Source organism: Melanerpes formicivorus, unplaced genomic scaffold (assembly GCF_026170545.1).
Source record: "Melanerpes formicivorus ecotype bairdi unplaced genomic scaffold, bMelFor1.0.p_v2 SCAF_102, whole genome shotgun sequence".
In the NCBI taxonomy this organism is placed as follows: domain Eukaryota; kingdom Metazoa; phylum Chordata; class Aves; order Piciformes; family Picidae; genus Melanerpes; species Melanerpes formicivorus.
Window position 1 is genome coordinate 86,971 of NW_027142454.1, and position 21,990 is coordinate 108,960.

The 21,990-nt window shown below is 51.9% G+C and overlaps 1 protein-coding gene across 2 annotated transcripts in view; it reads left to right on the top strand.

The window, feature by feature from the left end:
• The first annotated feature begins 8,349 nt into the window (after positions 1-8,349).
• Positions 8,350-21,990, top strand: part of GNAO1 (G protein subunit alpha o1) — a 230,871-nt gene continuing 217,230 nt past the window's right edge. The window contains exons 1-2 of one of the 2 annotated variants that reach the window (XM_068166614.1): positions 8,350-9,057; positions 9,195-9,237. In XM_068166614.1, the coding sequence (XP_068022715.1) occupies positions 8,940-9,057; positions 9,195-9,237 (161 nt within the window). In that variant the 5' untranslated portion in view covers positions 8,350-8,939. The remainder of the gene's footprint in view (positions 9,058-9,194; positions 9,238-21,990) is intronic. The other variant, XM_068166613.1, reaches the window with a different exon arrangement.

Consider the following 21,990-nt stretch of genomic DNA (forward strand, 5'->3'; position numbering starts at 1 on the left):
TGGATGTGAGGAAGAAGTTCTTCCCCAGGAGGGTGGTGAGACAATGGCACAGGTTGCCCAGGGAGGTGGTGGAAGCCTCATCCCTGGAGGTTTTGAAGGCCAGGCTGGAGGTAGCTGTGAGCAACCTGCTGTAGTGTGAGGTGTCCCTGCCCATGCCAGGGGGGTTGGAACTGGATGAGGTCCCTTCCAACCCTGACAGTTCTATGCTTCTATGAAATTCTCTATCTAATTTCCCATCTGACGACAGTAGCTGGATGAAGTGATGCTTGTATGCAATCAGCTGCATGTCTGAGCCTGAATGCTTCATGCAGAGGGTTAAGCTTGTTCTCAGAAGGTCCAAGCAACAACTGCTTTTTCTACACAGAGGAATCAAGACTATGCCTCTCACAAGTGTTCCTGGAGCGTGGCAGGAATTGTCTCATTCCTACTAAATCATCACCCTTGCTATTGCAGAAATAGGAACAGTGAGGGGTGGACAGGGCCACTGTCCTCCTTAAGCCCCAGGCCAAGGTCAGCTACCCTGTCTCCTTTTTGGCACTATCTCACCCTTGCCTGAAGGACAATGTTGTATAGCTCCACTTTGGTGCCTTTTTCAAGGTTACCAGTGCACCTGCTGAATCATTCACACTATTATATGTTTCCTACTGCAGAAAATGGATAGAAGCACTTCTGTTCCATTTAGTTGCTCACATCACCACCAAAGAAGGGATATCTGCACTACCACACAAGCAGGAGCCAGACTGGGTGAAGGGACAGAAAACAATGCAGCAGTGCAGCAGTAAACCTGTCCCCAGGAATGAAAACACCCTTGAGGGAGTCTGTTCTGATTTCCTCTCAATGGTCAGCAGCAACATAGTTGATCACTGAGCTTCTGATTTCCTTTTTGCAGGCCTACAAACCTTCCTCTTTATCTGCCAGGTGTCCCTGAACTGCTAGAGAAAAGCAAACACTGACCCTGAAAAGTCTCCTCAGAGCTGGGAGTTCAAAGTTACTGCAGAAAAGGGTGGGGGGTGGGAAGTTCACACCTTAATATGGGTTACTGACAAGCTCTTCCTCATCTTGGGAAACCATAACTGGGGTCCCTCTGCTGACTGAGGTAATGTCCTTTTCCAGGCCACACAATCAATTTCTTTTCACAATGAGTAGTAGAAACCTTTCATTTTAGACACCACCCCCCAAAAAATTATTCCTTTCTTGTGCAGAAACTGATGTGGATCCTCAGGAAATTAAGATCCTTGGCTGCACTCAGAAGAGTGTAGCCAGCAGGATGAGGAAGGTTCCCCTTGCCCTCAGCTCTGCCCTAGTGAGGTCACATCTGGAGTGCTGGGTCCTATTCTGGGATCTCACAGTATCACAGTATAACTTAGGTTGGAAAGGACCTCGAGGATCATCGAGTCCAACCTATCAACACAGACCCCATGACTAGATCATGGCACCAAGTGCCACGTCCAATCTCCAGTTCAAAAGAGTCAGGGACCTACTGGAGACAGTCCAGCAGAGGCTACAAAGCTGCTGAGAGGCCTGGAGCAGCTCTGTGAGGAGGAAAGGCTGAGAGCCCTGGGGCTGTTGAGCCTGGAGAAGAGCAGCCCCAGAGGGAAGCTGAGCAATGCTCAGCGAGAGCTAAAGGGTGAGGGGCAAGAGGCTGGGGCCAGTGGTGTCCAGCAACAGGACAAGGATCAGTGGGCACAAATTGGAGGTTCCATGTGAACACAAGGAGAAACTTGTTTGCTGTGAGGGTGCTGGAGGCCTGGAGCAGGCTGCCCAGAGAGGTTGTGGAGTCTCCTTCTCTGGAGAGATTCCAAACCCAGCTGGACATTGTGATCCTGAGCAACCCTTCTTAGCAGGGTGGTTGGGTTGGATGATCCCCAGAGTTCCCTTCCAGCCCCCACTGTGGTGGGATTCTGTGACTGTGAAATGATTGGTGTGAGCCACAGTACTAAGCAGTGCTTTCAATCAGCTGCCATCTTCTGGGACTGGTAGACAGACCAGCTCCAAGAGCTCCTCAGCATCCCCAGCAGACCATCTGTCTGACAAGTGTTACTTTCCTCTTGAACACTTTCAGATCTCTCTGTGTTCTCCTCTCATATGAGAGATGAACATAAACCTTCCCAAAGTCACTCCTAAGAACTGTGAAGACGAGCTGTTGGACCTCTGTGCCAAGCAAATGTGCTAACCAGGACACTCCAGAGGCTAAACATTTCTAGCCAGACAAACCCCAGCCCCAAAACTAATTCACCTCCTTCCAAGAGAGGAGCTGTCAGTGACTCCCAGACCCTGCAGTTATCGTCATCCACCCACACAGGCATGAAACACTTTAACAGCAGAAGGAGGATTTTCAGCATTTCAGGCTGTCCCACTTCTTGACTCCAGGTATCCTGCAGGTCATCGAGCAGGTCACCAAGTCATCCTGCAGGTCATCTTCTAACCCCCAGGTTATCCTTTTGTGTTGGGTTTAAACAAATACTTGTACTTCATTCCTGTTTTGATGCCAATTTTCCTTACAACAACCCCACACCTTCTCTTCCCTTCATAATGGCCTCTGCTGCTCCAAGTCAGATTCAAAGGTGCTTCCTCATTTGGTTTGCTGGTGTAGAACATGTCTGGTAGGGTATGGAGTAAGAGTGAAGGCAGGATACTTGCAATTTGACCTAGTATCTGTGCATTTCATTAATCCCTCCTCCATCAACCACTTAACCTTTATGGGTGTTCTTATTGCCTCTCATTGTATTGATTTCTGTCCACTTCTCCAATTTAGTGAGATCATGCAGTATTTTAAACCTGCCTTCCTCTGCATAACTAGGTTTAGCTGGGGGTGGGGGTGGGGGGGTGGTAACTGACATCATTTTAAAGACTGAAAAATTAGGCTGAATATCCAGGGGGACAACTTCCTAATGGGGAGATGTGCTAGAATGCTTTGCTGACCCTCCCTGGGAGTGGGGGCCATTCCATTAGCATGTGCATTAGAAACATACTAAAGCAACACAAGAGTATAGATTGGCCAGAACAAGGCTTGAAGTAGGAAAGACAAGCTGTAAAGCCTGGCAGCTGGCCTCCTGTGGTGGATCTCACCCTGGGTTGGCCCCACTCCCTGTTCATGCCACCCACCCGTTGGCTGGGGACCTGCTGAACCAGCAATATCAACTCACTACAGGGACAGGATCACAAGTGATGCCCCCTCCAATATTCTTGCAGCTTCAGCTGTGCTGGTGGGAGCATTGTATCACAGTGTTACAGTACATTAGAGGTTGGAGGGGACGTCCAGAGGTCATCCAGTCCAACCGCCCTGCCAAAGCAGGGTCACCCAGGGTAGGCTGCACAGGAATGCATCCAGGTGGGTTTTGAGTCCAGAGAAGGAAACTCCACAACCTCTGCCCCTGGACTCAGCACTGGTTAGGCCACACCTTGAGTCCTGTGTCCAGTTCTGGGCCACTCAGTTTAGGAAAGATGTTGAGTTGCTGGAAGGTGTCCAGAGAAGGACAACAAAGCTGGGGAGGGGTCTGGAGCACAGCCCTGTGAGGAGAGGCTGAGGGAGTTGGGTTCGCTTAGCCTGGAGAAGAGGAGGCTCAGGGGAGACCTTCTTGCTGTCTCCAACTCCCTGAAGGGAGGTTGCAGTCTCAAGCTGTGCCAGGGGAGGTTCAGGCTGAAGGTTAAGAAGAAGTTCTTCCCAGCAAGAGAGATTGGCCATTGGGATGTGCTGCCCAGGGAGGTGGTGGAGTCACCCTCACAGGAGGTATTTAGGAAGAGCCTGAATGGGGTGCTTGGAGCCATGGTTTAGTTGATTAGATGGTGTTGGGAGATAGGTTGGACTTGATGATCTCAAAGGTCTCTTCCAACCTGGTTAATTCTATTCTATTCTATTCTATTCTATTCTATTCTATTCTATTCTATTCTATTCTATTCTATTCTATTCTATTCTATTCTATTCTATTCTATTCTATTCTATTCTATTCTATTCTACTCTACTCTACTCTACTCTACTCTACTCTACTCTACCCTATCCTATCCTATCCTATCCTATCCTATCCTACCCTATATATCCTATCCTAGACAGTGTGGAGGACATGTCTGCTTCATTGCACCCTGTGAGAGGACAAGGGGCAATGGATATAAAATACAACACAGGAAGTTCCACCTCAACATGTGGAGGAACTTCTTCACTGTGAGGTTTACAGAGCACTGCAGCAGGCTGCCCAGAGAGGTTGTGGAATCTCCTCCTTTGGCAAATTTCAAGCCCTGTCTGGATGTGTTCCTGTTCAGCCTGTGCTGGATTCTCTGGTCCTGCTCTGACAGGGGGGGTTGGACTCAGGGATCTCCAGAGGTCCCTTCCAACCCCTATCAGACTGTATGTAATTCTGTTATACTGAAGGGGGAGGTGGAAACAGGCAAAAAAAAAAAGAGAGAACCCTATTTTCATCTGAAGTTGCTACTGCCAGCAACCACTTTTTATTAAAAGAGGAATTCTGTCAGCTCCTGGAAAAATGGAAACAGCCTTTTCAGCAACAAACCCCAACATGTTTCTCTCCAAAGCCAAGTGGGCTGGTATGGATCTTGATTGTTTGGTGGGGGAGGCAGGGTTTCTTTTTTCTTTTTCCTTTTTTTTTCCCCTTTTCAAGTTCTTGAAACTCGTCTGTCATGAGTAAGCAGTTTCCTCCAAAAGGGAAATTTCCCTCTAAGAAAATTTCAAAGGGAGCACTTCCATCAGCTCAGCTCAATTAGCAGCAGAAGCAGCAGCAGCATAAAAATGGCTCAATTTCACAGCTGCTCCCCTGAATCTGAGAGCTGACAAAGCCAGAAGATTTGGCCCTTTCTGATTCTCCTTGAGGAAAGAAGTTGGCAGATATTCCCCTAGGGATGGGGATGTACCTGGAGCAAAGGGCTGAGGGTGGCCTCTGCACTGGTCAAGCAGAAGAGAAATCATTTTCTCCGTGGCAGGAGGTGCAGGCTATACAAATCTGTCAGAACAGTAGCCAGAGGCTGGTACAAAAGAGTGATTCTCTTAGGAAAATCCTTGGAGAGTATCCCAATAAGACTCCAAAGCTGGCAAACTGCTGGAGAAGATGGGAAGTAAGTGCAACCGTCTCCTGAGGACGCTGCCTCTGGATTTCTTGGCTGTGCTTTTCCTATACGGCACTCTTCATAATGCCCTCTGGCTAGAACCATTGAAATGAAACCTATTGATTGAAATCCTGATCCTATTGATTTTACACAAGAGATTTAGGCAGATATGAAAGAGCAAGAACTGCTCCTCCCATCACCACTCCATACGCACCGTAAGCTGGGTTTGTCCAGCTCAGCCTCCTGAGCTTCCAGGAATAAATGAAGCCCAAATTCAACTCTCCAGCACACATTAGCTCACAAACACGTGGCAAAGACTACTGGTCCCTGAACAGGCTGCTTATGAATTCCCTTCTGCTTCCTTTTGTCAGCTTCTGCCTCACATCTCCTCTTTAAGGTCATTAACCACATGCCATGTTCCTCTCTTCGTTTCAGAGGTGTGGAGGGAAAATGGGAAGGAGATGGCCTGGGAGCAAGGCGAGATGGGAAACAGCACTGGGAGGAAGTGATGCTTGCCAGGAAGGAAAGTGCCAGGGACCTCATGCTATTACACATCATATTTCTATCCCTAAACGAATGCTCCTGGATCTGGGAACTGCAGAGCTCCTGACAACAGGTCAGAGGAGGCAATGAACAGAGAGAATCACAGAATGTTAAGGGCTGGAAGGGGACCTTGAAAGCTCATCTAGTCCAATCTCCCTGCCAGAGCAGGAGCACCTAGAGCAGGTCACACAGGAACACATCCAGGCAGGTCTTGAATATCTCCAGAGAGGGAGACTCCACAAGCCCCCTGGGCAGCCTGCTCCAGGGCTCTGTCACCCTCACAGTGAAAAAAAAATTCTTCCTCATTTTCCCATGGCACTTCCTATGCCTCAGCTTCCACCACTGCCCCTTGGGCATCCCCCAGCAGAGCCTGGCTCCAGCCTCTGGGCACTCACCCTGCACATCCTTATCAACGGGAATGAGGTCACCCCTCAGGCTCCTCTCCAAGCTCCTTTAGGATCTCCACCTAAGGAAGATGTTCCTCTCCCTTCATCATTTTTGTGGCTCTGTGCTGAACTCTTTCAAGCAGTTTCCTGAGGTCCTTCTTGACCCTAAGGGGTCAGAACTGGACACAGTATTTCAGATGCAGCCTCACCAGGGCAGAGTAGAGGGGGAGGAGAGGTCTGAGGTGGAAAACCAGGGCAGTGTTAGAGTATATTCTCCCACACCCAACACCACAAACAGCAGCCCACTGCTTTCCCCGAGTCCCTGCAAAGCAATCCTGAAGCAACCCAGAGCCAGTATTTTCTTCCCACAACACAGGGATGTTTCTGCCAAGCTTCCTGTAGGCATCTTCCTTTGGGCAGGGAGGTGGAGCAGGCTTTGGAGTCAAAATCAGCTGCCTTGATGTTCACATCCACTTCCTACCAACCAAACCTCCCTTTGCAGGCTTCTCTTCTATTGAAGTGGTGGTGGCTGGCCTTCCTAGATGCCAGGCAGTGGTCCTTGATTTTGTTCATCTTAGTGGGATGTGTTTAGCTTCCTGCTCTCAAGGCTTCATTCTTTCCTCTCAGATCTTTTTATAGCCAGACTGCCACATATCAATCAAAGACCTGGGTCAAAGTTGAACATATTGTGACTTGCCTGGGCCAGCAGAAAAGCACTTCAGATAAAGTCTTATTTATTTTCTTCTCCTCATTGACATTTGTTTTCCTCCCTGTTTCCAACCTTGTGAAATGGCAAAACCTGCCAGGAAAATTGCAGGGTTTTAACTCACTAGAATTCCTAAATGTAATTGTTAGATGTCGTGGAATGGTTATGACAAGAAGGGAGGTCATCGGGGAGAGGAGATCTGTGATTGCACCTCAACACCCACAAAGCAAACCCCTTAATTACAGTGATGGAAAGCAGCATCCAACATGGGGCTGAAACTCGATGCCTTTGCATCAGCCACGGGAATGATTCGCATCACAAGTGCTGACCAAAGCGGTTTAACTGTGGGGAGCTCCAGGAGGACTCCTCACAGCTTACACTGTGGGGTGGCTGAATGGGCACAGGAGCTGGGGAGGACCCACACAGCATGCGGGAAGCCAGAACCTCCATGCTGTGTGGGGCTGGGGTGCAGTGCATGGGTGCAGGAGCTGTGCAGGGCTGGGGTGCAGTGCATGGGTGCAGGAGCTGTGCAGGGCTGGGGTGCAGTGCATGGGTGCAGGAGCTGGGGTGCAGTGCATGGGTGCAGGAGCTGTGCAGGGGTGGGGTGCAGTGCATGGGTGCAGGAGCTGTGCAGGGGTGGGGTGCAGTGCATGGGTGCAGGAGCTGTGCAGGGGTGGGGTGCAGTGCATGGGTGCAGGAGCTGTGCAAGGCTGGGGTGCAGTGCATGGGTGCAGGAGCTGTGCAGGGCTGGGGTGCAGTGCATGGGTGCAGGAGCTGTGCAAGGCTGGGGTGCAGTGCATTGGTGCAGGAGCTGTGCAGGGGTGGGGCGGAGTGCATGGGTGCAGGAGCTGGGGTGCAGTGCAAGGGTGCAGGAGCTGTGCAGGGGTGGGGTGCAGTGCATGGGTGCAGGAGCTGGGGTGCAGTGCAAGGGTGCGGGAGCTGTGCAGGGGTGGGGCGGAGTGCATGGGTGCAGGAGCTGGGGTGCAGTGCAAGGGTGCAGGAGCTGTGCAGGGGTGGGGTGCAGTGCATGGGTGCAGGAGCTGGGGTGCAGTGCATGGGTGCAGGAGCAGTGTGAGACTGCTCAGGTCACGGGGCTGGCAGTCAGCAACCCTGGCCTTTGGGATGCCCAACTCCCCGGTAAACCCGCCGCTACCACCCAGCTCTCGCCGTCCTCCCGCTCCCCCAAGCACTGAGGTGCTGGGCCCAGCCAGGGCAGACCCTAGCCCCGAGTGAGCAGGAACGAGATGGCAGGAGCCCGAGTTACGATCTCTCCGGCCCGGGTGACAGCAGCGGCCTCGGGGAAAGGCGCAGGTACGCGGGTCACGGCCTCCCCGTGACCCGGGCGGAGGAGAACGCACACCGGGGCCACGACCTTTCTCCGCGTCGGCCTGCGGGGCGGGTGTGCAGCCGCAGCCTAACCCCAAGAGAGCCGCCGAGGGGCCCCGTGCGGGACCCCGCTCCGGCGGCGCTGGCGGTCCGCGGTGCGCTCGGCCGCGGGGACCGGGCGGCGGCGGGAGCGGTGCCGGCGCCGAGGCGGGGACGGCGCCGGCGAGGCCGCGAGCATGCGCGAGCCGCGCGCGTCACGGGAGCGGGCGAGGCCGGCGGGAACGCGGAGCCCCGGCGCGCCCCCGGCTTCCCTTTCGCCGCTGCCGCGCCTCCACTCGGCTCCGCCGAGCGCTACCAGCGCGCCCCGCAGCCGCCGCCACCGCCCGTTCGAGACCCGCCCGGGAGCGGAGAACGCGACAGCCGGGAGCACGGGAGAGAAGGAAGGACCCTCCCCTCGGCGCGATCTCTCTTCCTCCTCCTCCTCCCCCGCCTCCGCCTCCGCCTCCCGGCCGGGAAGAGCTCGCCGTGCCCGCAGCAGCCCCGCTGGATGCACTGAGCGCTCGGGCGCGGGGAGAGGGGCAGGAGGGAGCCGGGAGCCCCGCCGCGGAGCCGCTGCGCTGCCCGGAGGCTCACGGCCGTTTGCTTCAAGGCTTTTTATTCTTTCCCTTTCCCCCTCTCCCCTCCCCTCCCCGCCCGGCCGCCGGTGGCTGGCTTTGCCCCTGCCTCCTCCCCACAGCCCGCAGGAGACAGCCGAGGCGGCGGCGGCGGCGGGGGGCTGCAATCTTTTTCTTTTTTTTTTTTTTCCCCTTGCCCCCCACCCCTTTCCCCTCCCCCCCTCCCCCCCTTTTTTTTTTTTTTTATTTTTTCTTCTTATTTTTTTTTTTTCTTTTTAAAAATTTTTTAATTACATTTTTGTCGCCGCCATGGGATGTACCCTGAGCGCCGAGGAAAGAGCCGCCTTGGAGCGGAGCAAGGCCATCGAGAAGAACCTTAAGGAGGACGGGATCAGCGCTGCTAAAGATGTGAAACTCCTCCTGCTCGGTAAGAAGCGGCTGGCCGCCCGGTCACCCCCGGCCACACACACACACACACACACCCCGCTGCCCCGCGGCCCCGTCACCCGCCTCCTCCCTTGGCGCTTAGCCTCCCCTCATCCCTTTGCTTTTTTGGTTCCACAGGGGCCGGAGAGTCTGGGAAAAGCACCATCGTGAAGCAGATGAAGTAAGTCCCGCGTGGGTTGCGGGGAAATAGGCGAGCGGACGGCTTTAATCTTGGGGGGGGGGGCGGGCGGTGAGCGGGGCGGGGGCTCTCGCTTGAGGTGAGTGAGGGCCGCAGGCGCCATGTTTACCTGAGGGGACCGTGAGAGCGGGAAGGGAAGCGAAGCGGCCGGGGGTGAGGCCCTCGCCGCCGCCGTTCCCGCTGCTGTTCAGGGCCGGTGTGGTGCTGAAGTGTTGCCCGCCGGCCTCGCCCCGCGGTGGGGAGGAGAGGAGGGGGAGGGAAAGTCCCACCTTCCCCCACCCCCCCCCTCCTCCCTCCCTACCGCGGGGCGAGGCCGCGCAGATGTCCCCATGAAGCGGCCCGCTGTCAGTTAAGCTTAATGTCGGGGTGTTATCTGCCGGCTCTGCGGATTTAACCCCAGGCTCCCTAACCACCCAAAGCCCCTTTTATTGAGATTTTAGCCTCTCTTTTTAATTAATGAAAAGCGAGCTTGGCCGCTTACCGCCGATCACATCCAAACCCTTCCTGCCCCGGGGGAGTAAGGGGGACAGGGAGGGAGGGAGGGAGGGAGGCGGGGGGGGGGGAGCATGGTCTAAACCCTGCCCGAGGTAGCTTGCAGAGCCCCGGAGCTGCCCCTCGCTGGGGCTCCCCTACACGACACGTTCTCCTCGTGTTTAATTAAACGTCGCTGAGCAATAATAAAAAAAAAAAAAAAAAAAACCAAAAAAAACCCCAAACCCGCCGCATGGTCCCTTCCTGAAGTAATTGCATCCCATAGGAAAAGCAGGTGCAGGGGAAGGCTAATGAAGGAGTGGCGCGGCTGTGCTTTTTTTATCCCCCCCCCCCCCCCTCGTATTTAATTAAACCACAGTGAAATACCCCAGCCTCCCCACCATGACGGGCTGGTTCCAGGCGGGCGCCATCACGGCACAAGCCCCGGGCGCTGGTTCAGGGTCTGGTTTCCCTTCAGGGGAGAGGCACGGAGGAGCCGTGGCTGCTTTGCGAAGCCGGTGGTTGCAGAGGGATCCGTGGCTTGGGAGGAGCCCCCCCCCACTTCGGGGACCAGCGTTGCTTAGCGAGGCAGCAGAGCTGGGCGTGGAAGGGGTGTAAGGAGTACCGGGGGGGAGCGCAGGCTGCTCTCCTCAGTCCCGGCAGCGGGTGCCTTTGCGGCGGGCCGGGGCTGCGCCGGGCCGGCGAGCGAGCGGTCGGGCAGGTCCCGGTGCGGCTGCGGCTTTCAGGCGGTTCGCGTGGTGGACAGCGCCCAGCGGGGACTCGAACCGCTGGCAAGTCTCTGCTTCGGCACCGTTCGGCTCCTCCCGGCGGCGGCCGAGCGCAGGGCTCGGCTGCCTTCGGAGAGCGCTCGGAGGCGGTCGGGGAGAAGCAGAAGGGGGCTCGGAAATTGCCGAAGGGGCTCGTTGTCCGCTCGGCAATCTGTTGCCCTGCACTCCCATAGCATCCCCGGCTGTACGTAAGTGTGAGTGTGAGTGTGCGTGTAGGTAGGTGTGAGTGTGCTTGTGAGTGTGCGTGCGCCATGGGGGCAGATCCGGGCCTTCAGCCCAGCTTCTCTCCAGCCAGAGTGGCTTAGCGGGTGACCCGGATCTTTCTGTATCAACTCGGTGGCCGCTGTGTCCAGCCCTGGGGTGGACGAAACCGTCATCCTCGCCTCAGGCAATGCTTTTCCCAAGGCACTGCGGGGCTGGGAGGTCTCGTTACGAGGAGGCTCGCCTCCAGCACACAGTGGTCTCCACAGCTTTTCCCACCGACGTTTGTGTACTCTGCTTCTGTAAGAGCTCTGAACTTCCCCTTTTGCACCCACATTTGTGAACCCTACTTCTGTAAGGGCTCTGAGCTTCCCCTTTCACGGTTTGAAAGGGAGCTTCCCACCCCACCAGCTTGATTTGGGGTTGGGGCTGGTTTGGTTTTCATATGTTTGTGTGCAAAAGGTGGATCAGGGGAGATGTTACTGCAGATGAACACCAATAAATTATTTAATCTCTAGGAACCCCTTCTGCAGAAGCCTGCTGGAATGGCGGGTGACAAGGTTTGGTGGAAGGGAGAAGCTGTAGGTACCACAATAGCAGCGCAGCAGCGCATACGTACAGAGCCCATAGGCAGGAGGGCTGGTGGTGACCCCGCCGGCTTGCACAGTTCCTCTTGTTTGCCAACGAGCAAATGCGAATTACATCAAGACAATAACCTGTTTGCTGGACTAGATCAGTAGAGAGGACTGAAATACACCCTGTGGTAGAGATATGGATATAAAATGTCTTAAAATAAGGAAAGGGGCTCGGAGCTTCGTACCTAAGAAGGCTGCGGTGGTGGTAGGGTCGGGAGCTGGGAGGCGTCCCTCAGCCAGGAAACTCCGGCGAAGTGTGGGGAGGCTGGGGTGGGGACAGCGGTGTTGCCATGAGCACGGCAGCAGGCATCTGGAGAGCGCCGCGCAGCCGCGGGCGCCGGGGAGAGCGACGTGCAGGGGAGAGCTCGGGGAAATGAACATTTCTGAAAATTAATTTCACTGTAATGTAGGCATTAGCATTTCACCTGGTCAGGCTCCATTAGACAGGCTTGCTGAGAACTTAATGAATTCTTAATAAAGATTAAATCGTGTGCTCATTAGATTTTGATGAAAGAGACTGCTATTTTATTTTTTTTTAATACTGTGTTATTGGTGTGCTTCTAGATAATAAATCTCATCCTCATGAATGGCTAAAGCAGCTTCCCACTTGGAGAGTGACTTGAAAAGCAGCACAGGAATCCATAGACAGATGAGAAAACGCTAAGACAAAGGAACAGAGAGCAGACATTGTTACAGAGGACTAAGAAGAGGCTATGTGCTGTCCAGATAATCCCTGAAAGGTTGGGTAGCAGGAGAAGTGACAGGTAGAAACTGCACTAGTATGAGAGTGTGGCCAGGATGGGGATTAGGATTTGTAACATTCATTAAAGATGGCTCACTGGAATATCTGGAGGTATCTTTCAGCTGGAGAACCAAGTGTTAGCCAGCAAAGAAAGGGCTGCTCGTGAATGGCAGAGAAGTGGAATGGTCAGCTGGTGTGTATACCTTGAACAGTGGCAACACAGGCTAGGAATGGCACTTTCCTTACTGCCCAAGGTTGTTTTGACACCTTAAACACCCATCTTGCCCCTTAGGTGTGCTTGTAACTTTCTCAGCACTGGTGCTGCATGCCAGACACTTTCACCTGTGCCTCAGAACACAAGGGCAGGGAATGGCCCTGAAAGGCACAGCCATGCCATGCGAGCCAGTGTGCCATGGTGTTCAGAATCAGGCTGTCACCAGGTTCTGTTTTCACTCACTTTAAATTAAAAACCACCTTTAACCAAGCAAATCTGGGGCCTCCATGCCAGAGGGGCAGAGTAACCAGACAAGAGAAATCCATCTCCCACCCCCACCAGCCCATCTCAGCAAATGCACTTTGATAGAGTAGGGTAGAGTAGAGTAGAGTAGAGTAGAACAGAACAGAACAGAATAGACTAGACTAGACTAGACTAGACTAGACTAGACTAGAATAAACCAGGTTGGAAAAGACCTTTGAGATCACCAAGTCCAACCTATCACCCAACACCATCTCATCAACTAAACCATGGCACCAAGCACCCCAGCCAGTCTCTTCCTAAACACCTCCAGGGATGGTGACTCCACCACCTCCCTGGGCAGCACATCCCAATGGCCAATCTCTCTTACTGTGAAGAACTTCTTCCTCACCTACAGCCTAAACTTCCTCGGCACAGCTTGAGACTGTGTCCTCTTGTTCTGGTGCTGGGTGCCTGGGAAAAGAGACCAACCCCCACCTGGCTACAACCTCCCTTCAGGTAGTTGGAGACAGCAAGGTCTCCCCTGAGCCTCCTCTTCTCCAGGCTAAGCAACCCCAGCTCCCTCAGCCTCTCCTCACAGGGCTTTGTGCTCCAAACCCCTCCCCATCTTTGTTGCCCTTCTCTGGACGCCTTCCAGCATCTCAACATCTAGGACTCCAGTGGATGTCAACACATTTTTGACCTTATATCCTGAAGTAAAAGTTGAGCCTATGCAGAATGTGGAATATGTGATTATGTTTTCTTTTCTGGAATGCTTGGGTCATGGCATGGACTCGAGACTGCTGTTACTCATAGGATATTGTTGTGGGGACTTATAACTCTAGTGAATGTGTTTGGTCATCAGGAACCTCAGCCTAGGAAGAAACCAAGAATCTCTCTTGTCTGTTACTGCTCAGCAGAACACTTAAATGAGTGCAATCATCCAGTGGTGAGCAGGGATGGCTCGGATGGGGACACTGCCCACTGCCATCAGCAGGAAGCTTCCGGGGGATTCAGTGTTTAATCGTGCTAACACAGAGAGGCTGAGTTAGCTGGCCTGGCTTCAAAACCATGCTCCTGCTACCTTCAGCAGCAGCCCTTCTGGCTTCAGCCTACCCATACGAGGGGTTAGTGATGGCTGTGGAATTCAGGAGGAGAGACAACGTTGCCTGCTCTCAAGAAAAAATCTTGGGGTTTAGGTTTGGGTTTTGCCTCTACAACAGCAGCAGCTTTAATCCCCTGATGAGCTAGTAGCAGAGAGCTGGATCTGGCTCCCTTTCCCTAGATGCCAGAGCTTCCAGCCCTGCCTGTTCTCCAAACCAGTCGATTCTCAGTGCTGGCAGTGCCTCAGCTGATGGGCTTCTCTGCTGTGCTGCGCTTTGCATGTCGCGGGTGACAAGGACAGGAGTACGCCGTCAAGAGAGAATAGCACTAGCCTACAAGTTTATCTTTAAATATCTACTGTCTTCTCCCCAGCAGCCATCACTCCCCATAGCCATCTGATCCACTGCTTTGACCTTTTTCCTAAAGGCCCTCCAAGCAGCCCCATGCTCTCCTTGCTCTCTCTGTAACTGCATTACTTGTAATCTAATGAACTTCTGCAGAGTGAGAAGCGGTCCCCGCCCACTGGTTTTACAGCCCATCTCAGCAATTCCATGGTAAATGCCATTGAAACGAGATGATGTGCTGTGAACACCCACTCCAGTGCTCTTTGCTGCATGTCTGTGTCTCGGTGCCGTTGTGATTTCACACTTGCAGCCCCTTCCCCCAGGGATACCTCACCCCACGGGGGCTTTCAGCGTGGGGTTGCTTTGCCTCTGCAGCATGTTCCCAGGGAGAGGACTGCAAACTGTCTCCATGTCTGTCCTGCTCCTCAGTGCAGCTCCTCTGCGTGTGGAGCCCCACACAGTCCCACTGCCTAGCTCCTGTCTGGGAATTGTTTGATCATGGTGTGAGCTGGCAGCCCAGAGACATGAACCTCACTAGAGCATCAGGTCAGGCAGAGCCATCCTTCTGCTCTGTTTTCCAGAATTTCCCTGACTTCAGTCCCAAAGTAGGGCAGCGACAGGCTGCACCTGGGCAGTGTTTGAAGTGGGTTCCAATAAGCAGAGGAGAGACCTGGAGCCTTTCTGATGCAGCTGTGTCACTCTCCCCAGCCCTGCTCCAGTGCCCTATGCCCTGGGTGTGGGTTTGGCACGGTCCTGGCACACTGCTGCTCTTCAGAGCCCGGCAGAGGCAGCTGTGGTGGGGCTGCTTTCACAGTGAAACCCACACCTCACAGCAAACTGCCTGCCCTGGCAGTGCTGGGGTGTGGGGATGGCAGCCGATGGGTGCACTGCCAGCCTTGAGCAAGGCAGAGTCTGCTGCCAGAGCATCCCAGTGGAATCTGCTTTTTCCCCTGCCTCCTTCCCAGATGCTTTCTTGCATCCTTGGATGCCATGTTCTGTGTGCCCTGCAGTAGCACAGCCCAGGGAGATTGCCTCTGAACCAGGCATGAATGAGAGCTGGGAACAGAGGCAAGTGAGGCTGTTCATCTTGACTTGTGGTTACAAAGGGTAATCATGCTTTCAGCACTTCCTTCCTTCCTTCTTGGTTATTAATTGTAAGCCAAAACAGTAACAACCCTGGTTCATTCTTTTGTACTTCAGGTTCTTGTTACTATACTGAGGGAGCTTTCAGGGGAAAGCAGTAACAATATTAGCAGGCAAGCTGGGATACGTTTTGGGTTTGAGGGTTCTCTCTTTTTTTTTTCCCCCTTTCCTTGACAGTTCTTAATTTGTTTCTTGTTTCAGGGACTCATAAAAGTAAAAATATCTTCCAGTGACAACACTGAACTGCCTAGCTTCTTCTCTTTCAACCTAGTTTTAAAATCTTAAAAGAAATTTGCCTGTCATATTCTGACATGACACATCTAGTCCTGTTGGAAATGTTTTAGTAATCTAATGAGATCAAAGCAGTTCTTCTAATGAGCTCTGAAGAAAGAGACAAATCAGCTGCACAAATGTAACCAAGGATCTGTTTTGTTTTATGGCTTGGCTAAGCCAGAAGTTGTAAGAGACATTAGATTGAGTCATGATATGTGAAAAAAAGGTTGTGGTTTTCCTCTTCAGTCTGTCCTTTCCCATCTGTCTGGGATACAACTTCATACCTGATGTGAATTCTCCAGTATGCTTACCCTGGGGAATACAGGGAAGATCGTACAAACCAGCCCTCCAGCATTTGGAGGAGGCTACAGAAGAGCTGGAGAGGAGGTTTGTACAAAGGCATGGAGCGATAGGGCAAGGGTTAATAGCTTCAAAGTGGGAGAAGCTGGATTTAGATTAGCCTTTAGGAAGAAATTCTTCCCCATGAGGGTGGTGAGACACTGCAACAGATTGCCCAGGGAAGTTGTGGAAGCTCCAAGCCTGGCAGTGTTCAAAACCAGGTTGGATGGGGCTTTGAGCAACCTGGTCTAGTAGGAGGTGTCTTGCTCTTGGCAGTGGAGTTGGAACTAGATGTTCTTTAAGGTCCCTTCCAACCCAAACCATTCTGTGATACTATGAAAATGGGGAATGGGTGAAAGGAGGCAGATCATGGAGGTAGAGGCACTTTGTTGGCTCCTCTGTTTGGTCTGGTCAAGAGAAAGAGTGAAATGAAGAAGGGATTGTTTGCTGCTGGCCGAGGTGGGCACAGGTCAGCAATGTCTCATAGCCTCATGATTGGCTTACCCCTGTGAGGATCCATCTGCCCTGCTCTCTCCTGGATTTCCAGGATGCCAAATCAGAAACTACTGCTGAAGCCAGAAGGCCTGATGCCACTGCAGGGCCTAAGAGTGTGGCATTGCAAACCTGAGAGCTCCTTCCCATCCTGCTGGGGTGGGTACCTCCTGGTGAAGGTAAAAAGCTTTTCATAGGAGCCAGCAGAAGCTCACAGAGCAGAGAAGGATTTATCCTCTGAAGTCCATGGGAAAACTCTTAAATGCAGAAGATAGGGTTTAGTCCTTTCTTCATTATGAGAGTGTGAAGAGAAGCTCTGGCATGGAGAATGGGCAAAACGTTCTCCAGTTCAGCTGGCCCAAGTGCTTAAGTGTCTTCTTACTTTTCCTGCTGCAGTTGCAAACCTCTGGAGAGTTGCAGTTTTCTGCAGAGCCTGAAATTGCTCCTGTGGGGCCTGGACTTGCAGGATAGAATAGGAATGGAATGGAATGGAATGGAATGGAATGGAATGGAATGGAATGGAATGGAATGGAATGGAATGGAATGGAAGAATAGAATAGAATAGAATAGAATAGAATAGAATAGAATAGAATAGAATAGAATAGAAAAGAAAAGAATAGAATAGAATAGAATAGAATAGAATTAAACAGGTTGGAAAAGACCTTTGAGATCATCAAGTCCAACCTATCACCCAACACCATCTAATCAACTAAACCATGGCACCAAGCACCCCAGCCAGTCTCTTCCTAAACACCTCCAGGGATGGGGACTCCACCACCTCCCTGGGCAGCACATCCCAATGGCCAGTCTCTCTTGCTGGGAAGAACTTCTTCCTAACATCCAGCCTGAACCTCCCCTGGTGCAGCTCGAGTCTGTGTCCTCTTGTTCTGGTGCTGGGTGCCTGGGAGGAGAGACCAACCCCCACCTGGCTACAACCTCCCTTCAGGGAGTTGCAGACAGCAAGAAGGTCTCCCCTGAGCCTCCTTCTCCAGGCTAAGCAACCCCAGCTCCCTCAGCCTCTCCTCACAGGGCTGTGCTCCAGACCCCTCCCCAGCTTTGTTGCCCTTCTCTGGACACATTCAAGAGTCTCAATGTTCTTCTTAAACTGAGGGTCCCAGAACTGGACACAGGACCCAAGGTGTGGCCTAACCAGTGCTGAGGATGCCTGGGTGTGCTCTGTTTTCAGGCCTTCCTTGCTTAGTTCTGTCTTTTGGTTTTGAAAGAAAACTTCCAGTTCTCCTCACTTTAAAGAACAAATGTCCTTACCCCAGCCTAAGTGCTCTAGAACTGGGAGCAAAATCAAACCCAGGCCAAAGGAAGACAAGGAAAACAAAACTGCCTCGATTGCTTAGTTGTTTTTTTTTGAAGCCTGATTCCTTTTGTTTTGCATTAGCAAAATTGAAACCAGCCACATCATTTATTTCAAATCAATGTGAATGCCACTGACCCCAAATCCTCTCTTTGACCTGAGTGGAATTTGGTGGAGATTATGTCAGTCCAATTTTGAAGAGAGCTGATGAATCTCAAATGTTTGTGTGGGATACTGGAAATGGTTAAGTTTCATTCACAACAACAAACCCAGGAAACACAAAAAAAAGGTCTGGAAATCACATTTTAAAAAGCTTTGGCACATTACACCTAAGGCCATTTTCCCCTTGCCTCAAAAAGCCTTTTGATTTTATCCTAGGAGGGAAATACTGATCATTTTTTGCCTCAAATTTTCTAATGCTGAAGAAATGCTCTGCCTAATGTAAAAATCCCCCAGAATTGTTAATTGAATTGTTTTCATTTCATTTTGCAGACCATTCATGCAAGTGGCAGATGTGGGGAGGTTGGAGGATTACAGTCCTGATTATGAGATCACACAATCCCAGCATGGTGGGGGTTGGAAGGGACCCCTGGAGACCACCCAGTCCAACCTCCCTGCTAAAGCAGGGCACCCACAGCAGCTTGCCCAGGAGCACAATGGCCAGGGGGATTTGGAATCTCTCTAGAGGAGACTCCACAACCTCTCTGGGCAGCCTGCTCCAGGCCTCCAGCACTCTCACACCAAACAAGTTTCTCCTCATCTTCAGAGGGGACCTCCTGGCTTCCAGTTTGTGCCCATTGCCCCTTGTCCTGTCACTGGGCACCACTGACAAGAGCCTGGCCCCATCCTCTTACCCCCCACTCTTTAGCTCTTGTTGAGCATTGATCAGATCCCTTCTGGGGCTGCTCTTCTCCAGGTCTCTTAGCCTGTCTTCCTCACAGAGATGCTCCAGGCACCTCAGCATCTTTGTAGCCTCTGCTGCACTCTATCCAACAGTTCCCTCTCTCTTTTGAACCTGGGAGGCCAGAACTGGACCCCAGTACTCCAGATGTGTCCTTGCTAGAAACAGGAGATACTTGGTAGGATTCTGCCTAGAACCAGAAAATCCAAAAGGCTGAAGAATTACAGCACAAAGCAGAGGAACTGATGGTTTCCTAGTGCAGAACAAAAAGGAGGAAAACCCAATCCTTTAATCCAAAGCTCAAATCTTTGTCTCCTTATTGTGATAATAGAACAAAACTCTTGATGGAGTCATTTCTTAGCTCAGCACCACAAACACCCTCCCCAGCTCCCAGGCTAACTGAGAAAGAGCTCCTCTCTCGGAAGGGAGCCCAGGAAGCTGTGCACTAAGCTGATATCCCTCACTCCTGCTCTGGAAATGGCTTCTCAAGAATGGATTTGACATTGCCAGAGAAGGATTGGCAGAGCTGAAGTGGCTTGAGTTTTCTCTGTGCCTGGGCATGGCCTGCTCTGCTTGCTCACCAAAAATTATATTGGTGCCTCAGCACACCTTTCATCCAAATATAAAACCTGCAAGCTGAAACCAGAGTAGACCAGCCCAAGAAAGAGTCCAGGTGGGGGTGACACCATGACTTAACAATCTTAGGCAGTGGCTGTTAATAACCTTCCTTCCTGGTCAGGCCATCCTGTGGGATTCTGTGTCCTCAGGAGCCAGGGAGCCAGCTCAGCCAATCTTTCCTCCTGGTTAATGTTGCAGGAGTTGCTTCTGGGAAAAGGTTGGAGATGCTGATCCCACTAAGTGTGTTGAGGTCTGTGAGACAGCCTTAAGGTATTGGCTGACTCCCTGTAGGATTGTGGTGGTCAGGGAAAACTGGGAGCAGGTTTCATAGAACCACAGAATGGGTTAGCTTGGAAGGGACCTCAGAGATCACTTGCTGCAACTTCCCTGCTATGGGCAGGGATGCCTCACAATTAGACTCAGCTGCTCAGGGCTTCAACCAGCCTGGCCTTGAACACCCTCAGCGAGGAGGCATCCACAACCTCCCTGGGCAGCCTATTCAGAGTACCACTACCCTTGTACTGAAGAATTTCTTCCTGAGATCCAGTCTAAACCTACTCTCCCTCAGCAGAAGCTGAGGGAACCAGTATGATCCATAAGATTCATAAACCCATGATTCTATGACATGCTGATAGGAAACCCAAGGTTTACTAACTCAGGAAAGGATTTTCTTCTCTTTGGCATGTGGTAGGCTACTCTGTGGAGAATTGCAGGGGTACATTTTTTGCACCAAGGGGACAGGAGGAGTGCCTCCAGGAGCTCCTTCAGTGAGTGGAGAGGAGCCAAGCAAGCCTGTACAGGCCCAGAAGAGCACCCAGCTCCAGAAACATCGTGTTCAGAGAATCCATCACCCCAGTGTGAGCACCAGGGAGGCTGGGAGTGGCCATTTGGTCTGAAACATAACCCCCCAGCACTTAAACCAGGCTAAAAGGCAGAGCAGTGACTCAACATGCTTTGGGGCTCTCCAACAACTTCAGGCTGGTGTTAAAAGCTCTTGCCTACAAGAGCATCATCCACAGCAACTTGTACACACACAGAACAGTCTGGTAGAAGACTTCGAAGCGTTTTTACATTAGCTGGGAATTGTTATAGGAGAAGATGAGATCAGAAACCAGGGAAAACATCACTTAAATGGTAAAAATGTTTGCTACCTCCTCACAGAATGGGGTGATTTATCCTCTCCCTCTTCCAGCTGATTGGAGTTGGAAGCTCCAATTTTATAAGCATTAAGCAGAAGTGCATAGGAAAGGCTGAGCACACGAAATGGATGTTAGGCAGAATCATCTAGATAACAAAGGCAAGGTTTTCTTGCTAGATTCCTGGAGCTGTGTGGTATGCAGAAGCTTGCAGTGATGTGGTGATGTCTCCTCACTCTCAGTACAGTTGCTCCTTATTCATTACAGCCCTGTTGTTCCCCGCCTCGGGAGCGTGGGCCTTGCTCTAATCCAGCTCCTGCCTGTGCAGCAAAGGTGGTGGAGTGACTTCATTTTGATGGCTCTTCATGAAACAGAACCATCTCTGTATTTCTGAAGGAATTTTGCAGTCATAGAATTGTTTGGGTCGGAAAAGATCTTTAAGGTCATCCACCCATCAACCCAACACCACCATGACCATTAAACCCTGCCCCCAGGTGCCATGGCCACAGGTTTGTTGAACACCTCCAGGCATGGGGACTCCACCGTCTCCCTGGGCAGCCTGTGCCAATCCCTGACCACTCTTGCAGCAAAGAAATTGTTCCTCATCTCCAACCTAACCCTCCCCTGGCACAATTTCAGGCCATTTCCTCTCCTTCTGTCACCTGATACTGGGGAAATGTTGCAGGCCAGCCCTGGGTCACTCCAAAATCCATTTTCAAGCCACTTGCAGGGCACCATGATGTGGTTATGCATGCCCTAACTTGAGGTCATGATCACTAAGCCTGCCTCAAGTCATCATCCTATCTCATGTTCTTCTGCAGCTGGTGTGGCAGGGCATGTGCTCCTCTCTAGCATGGAGATTTCTGCCCCTGTGCTCAGCACTGGTTAGGCCATACCTTGAGTCCTGTGTCCAGTTCTGGGCCCCTCAGTTTAGGAAAGATGTTGAGTTGCTGGAATGTGTCCAGAGAAGGGCAACAAAGCTGGGGAGGGGTCTGGAGCACAGCCCTGTGAGGAGAGGCTGAGGGAGTTGGTGGGGTTGCTTAGCCGGAAGAAGAGGAGGCTCAGGGGAAAACTTATTGCTCTCTACAACTACCTGAAGGGAGGTTGTAGCAAGGTGGGGGTTGGTCTCTTCTCCCAGGCAACCAGCACCAGAACAAGAGGACACAGTCTCAAGCTGTGCCAGGGGAGGTTCAGGCTGAAGGTTAGGAAGAAGTTCTTCCCAGAAAGAGAGAATGGTCATTGGGATGTGCTGCCCAGGGAGGTGGTGGAGTCCCCATCCCTGGAGGTGTTTAGGAAGAGACTGGCTGGGGTGCTTGTTGCCATGGTTTAGTTGATTAGATGGTGTTGGGTGATAGGTTGGACTTGATGATCTTAAAGGTCTCTTCCAACCTGGTTAATTCTATTCTATTCTATTCTATTCTATTCTATTCTATTCTATTCTATTCTATTCTATTCTATTCTATTCTATTCTATTCTATTCTATTCTATTCTATTCTATTCTATCCCATCCCATCCCATCCCATCCCATCCCATCCCATCCCATCCCATCCCATCCCATCCTGCTTCGCTTCATCCATGGGAGGGACATACCATCCTCCTGGTGATTTCTAAATGTGACAGGTTGGGTACTGAGCTCTTGACTCAGTTTTATCTTGGGAATTTGTCCTTCTTCACTCACCTCTCCTATGGGGACAGGCTGGGAGAGTTTGGGCTGTTCAGCCTGGAGAAGAGGAGGCTCCACAGAGACATTAGAGCAGCCCTCCAGTATTTGAAGAGGTCCTACAG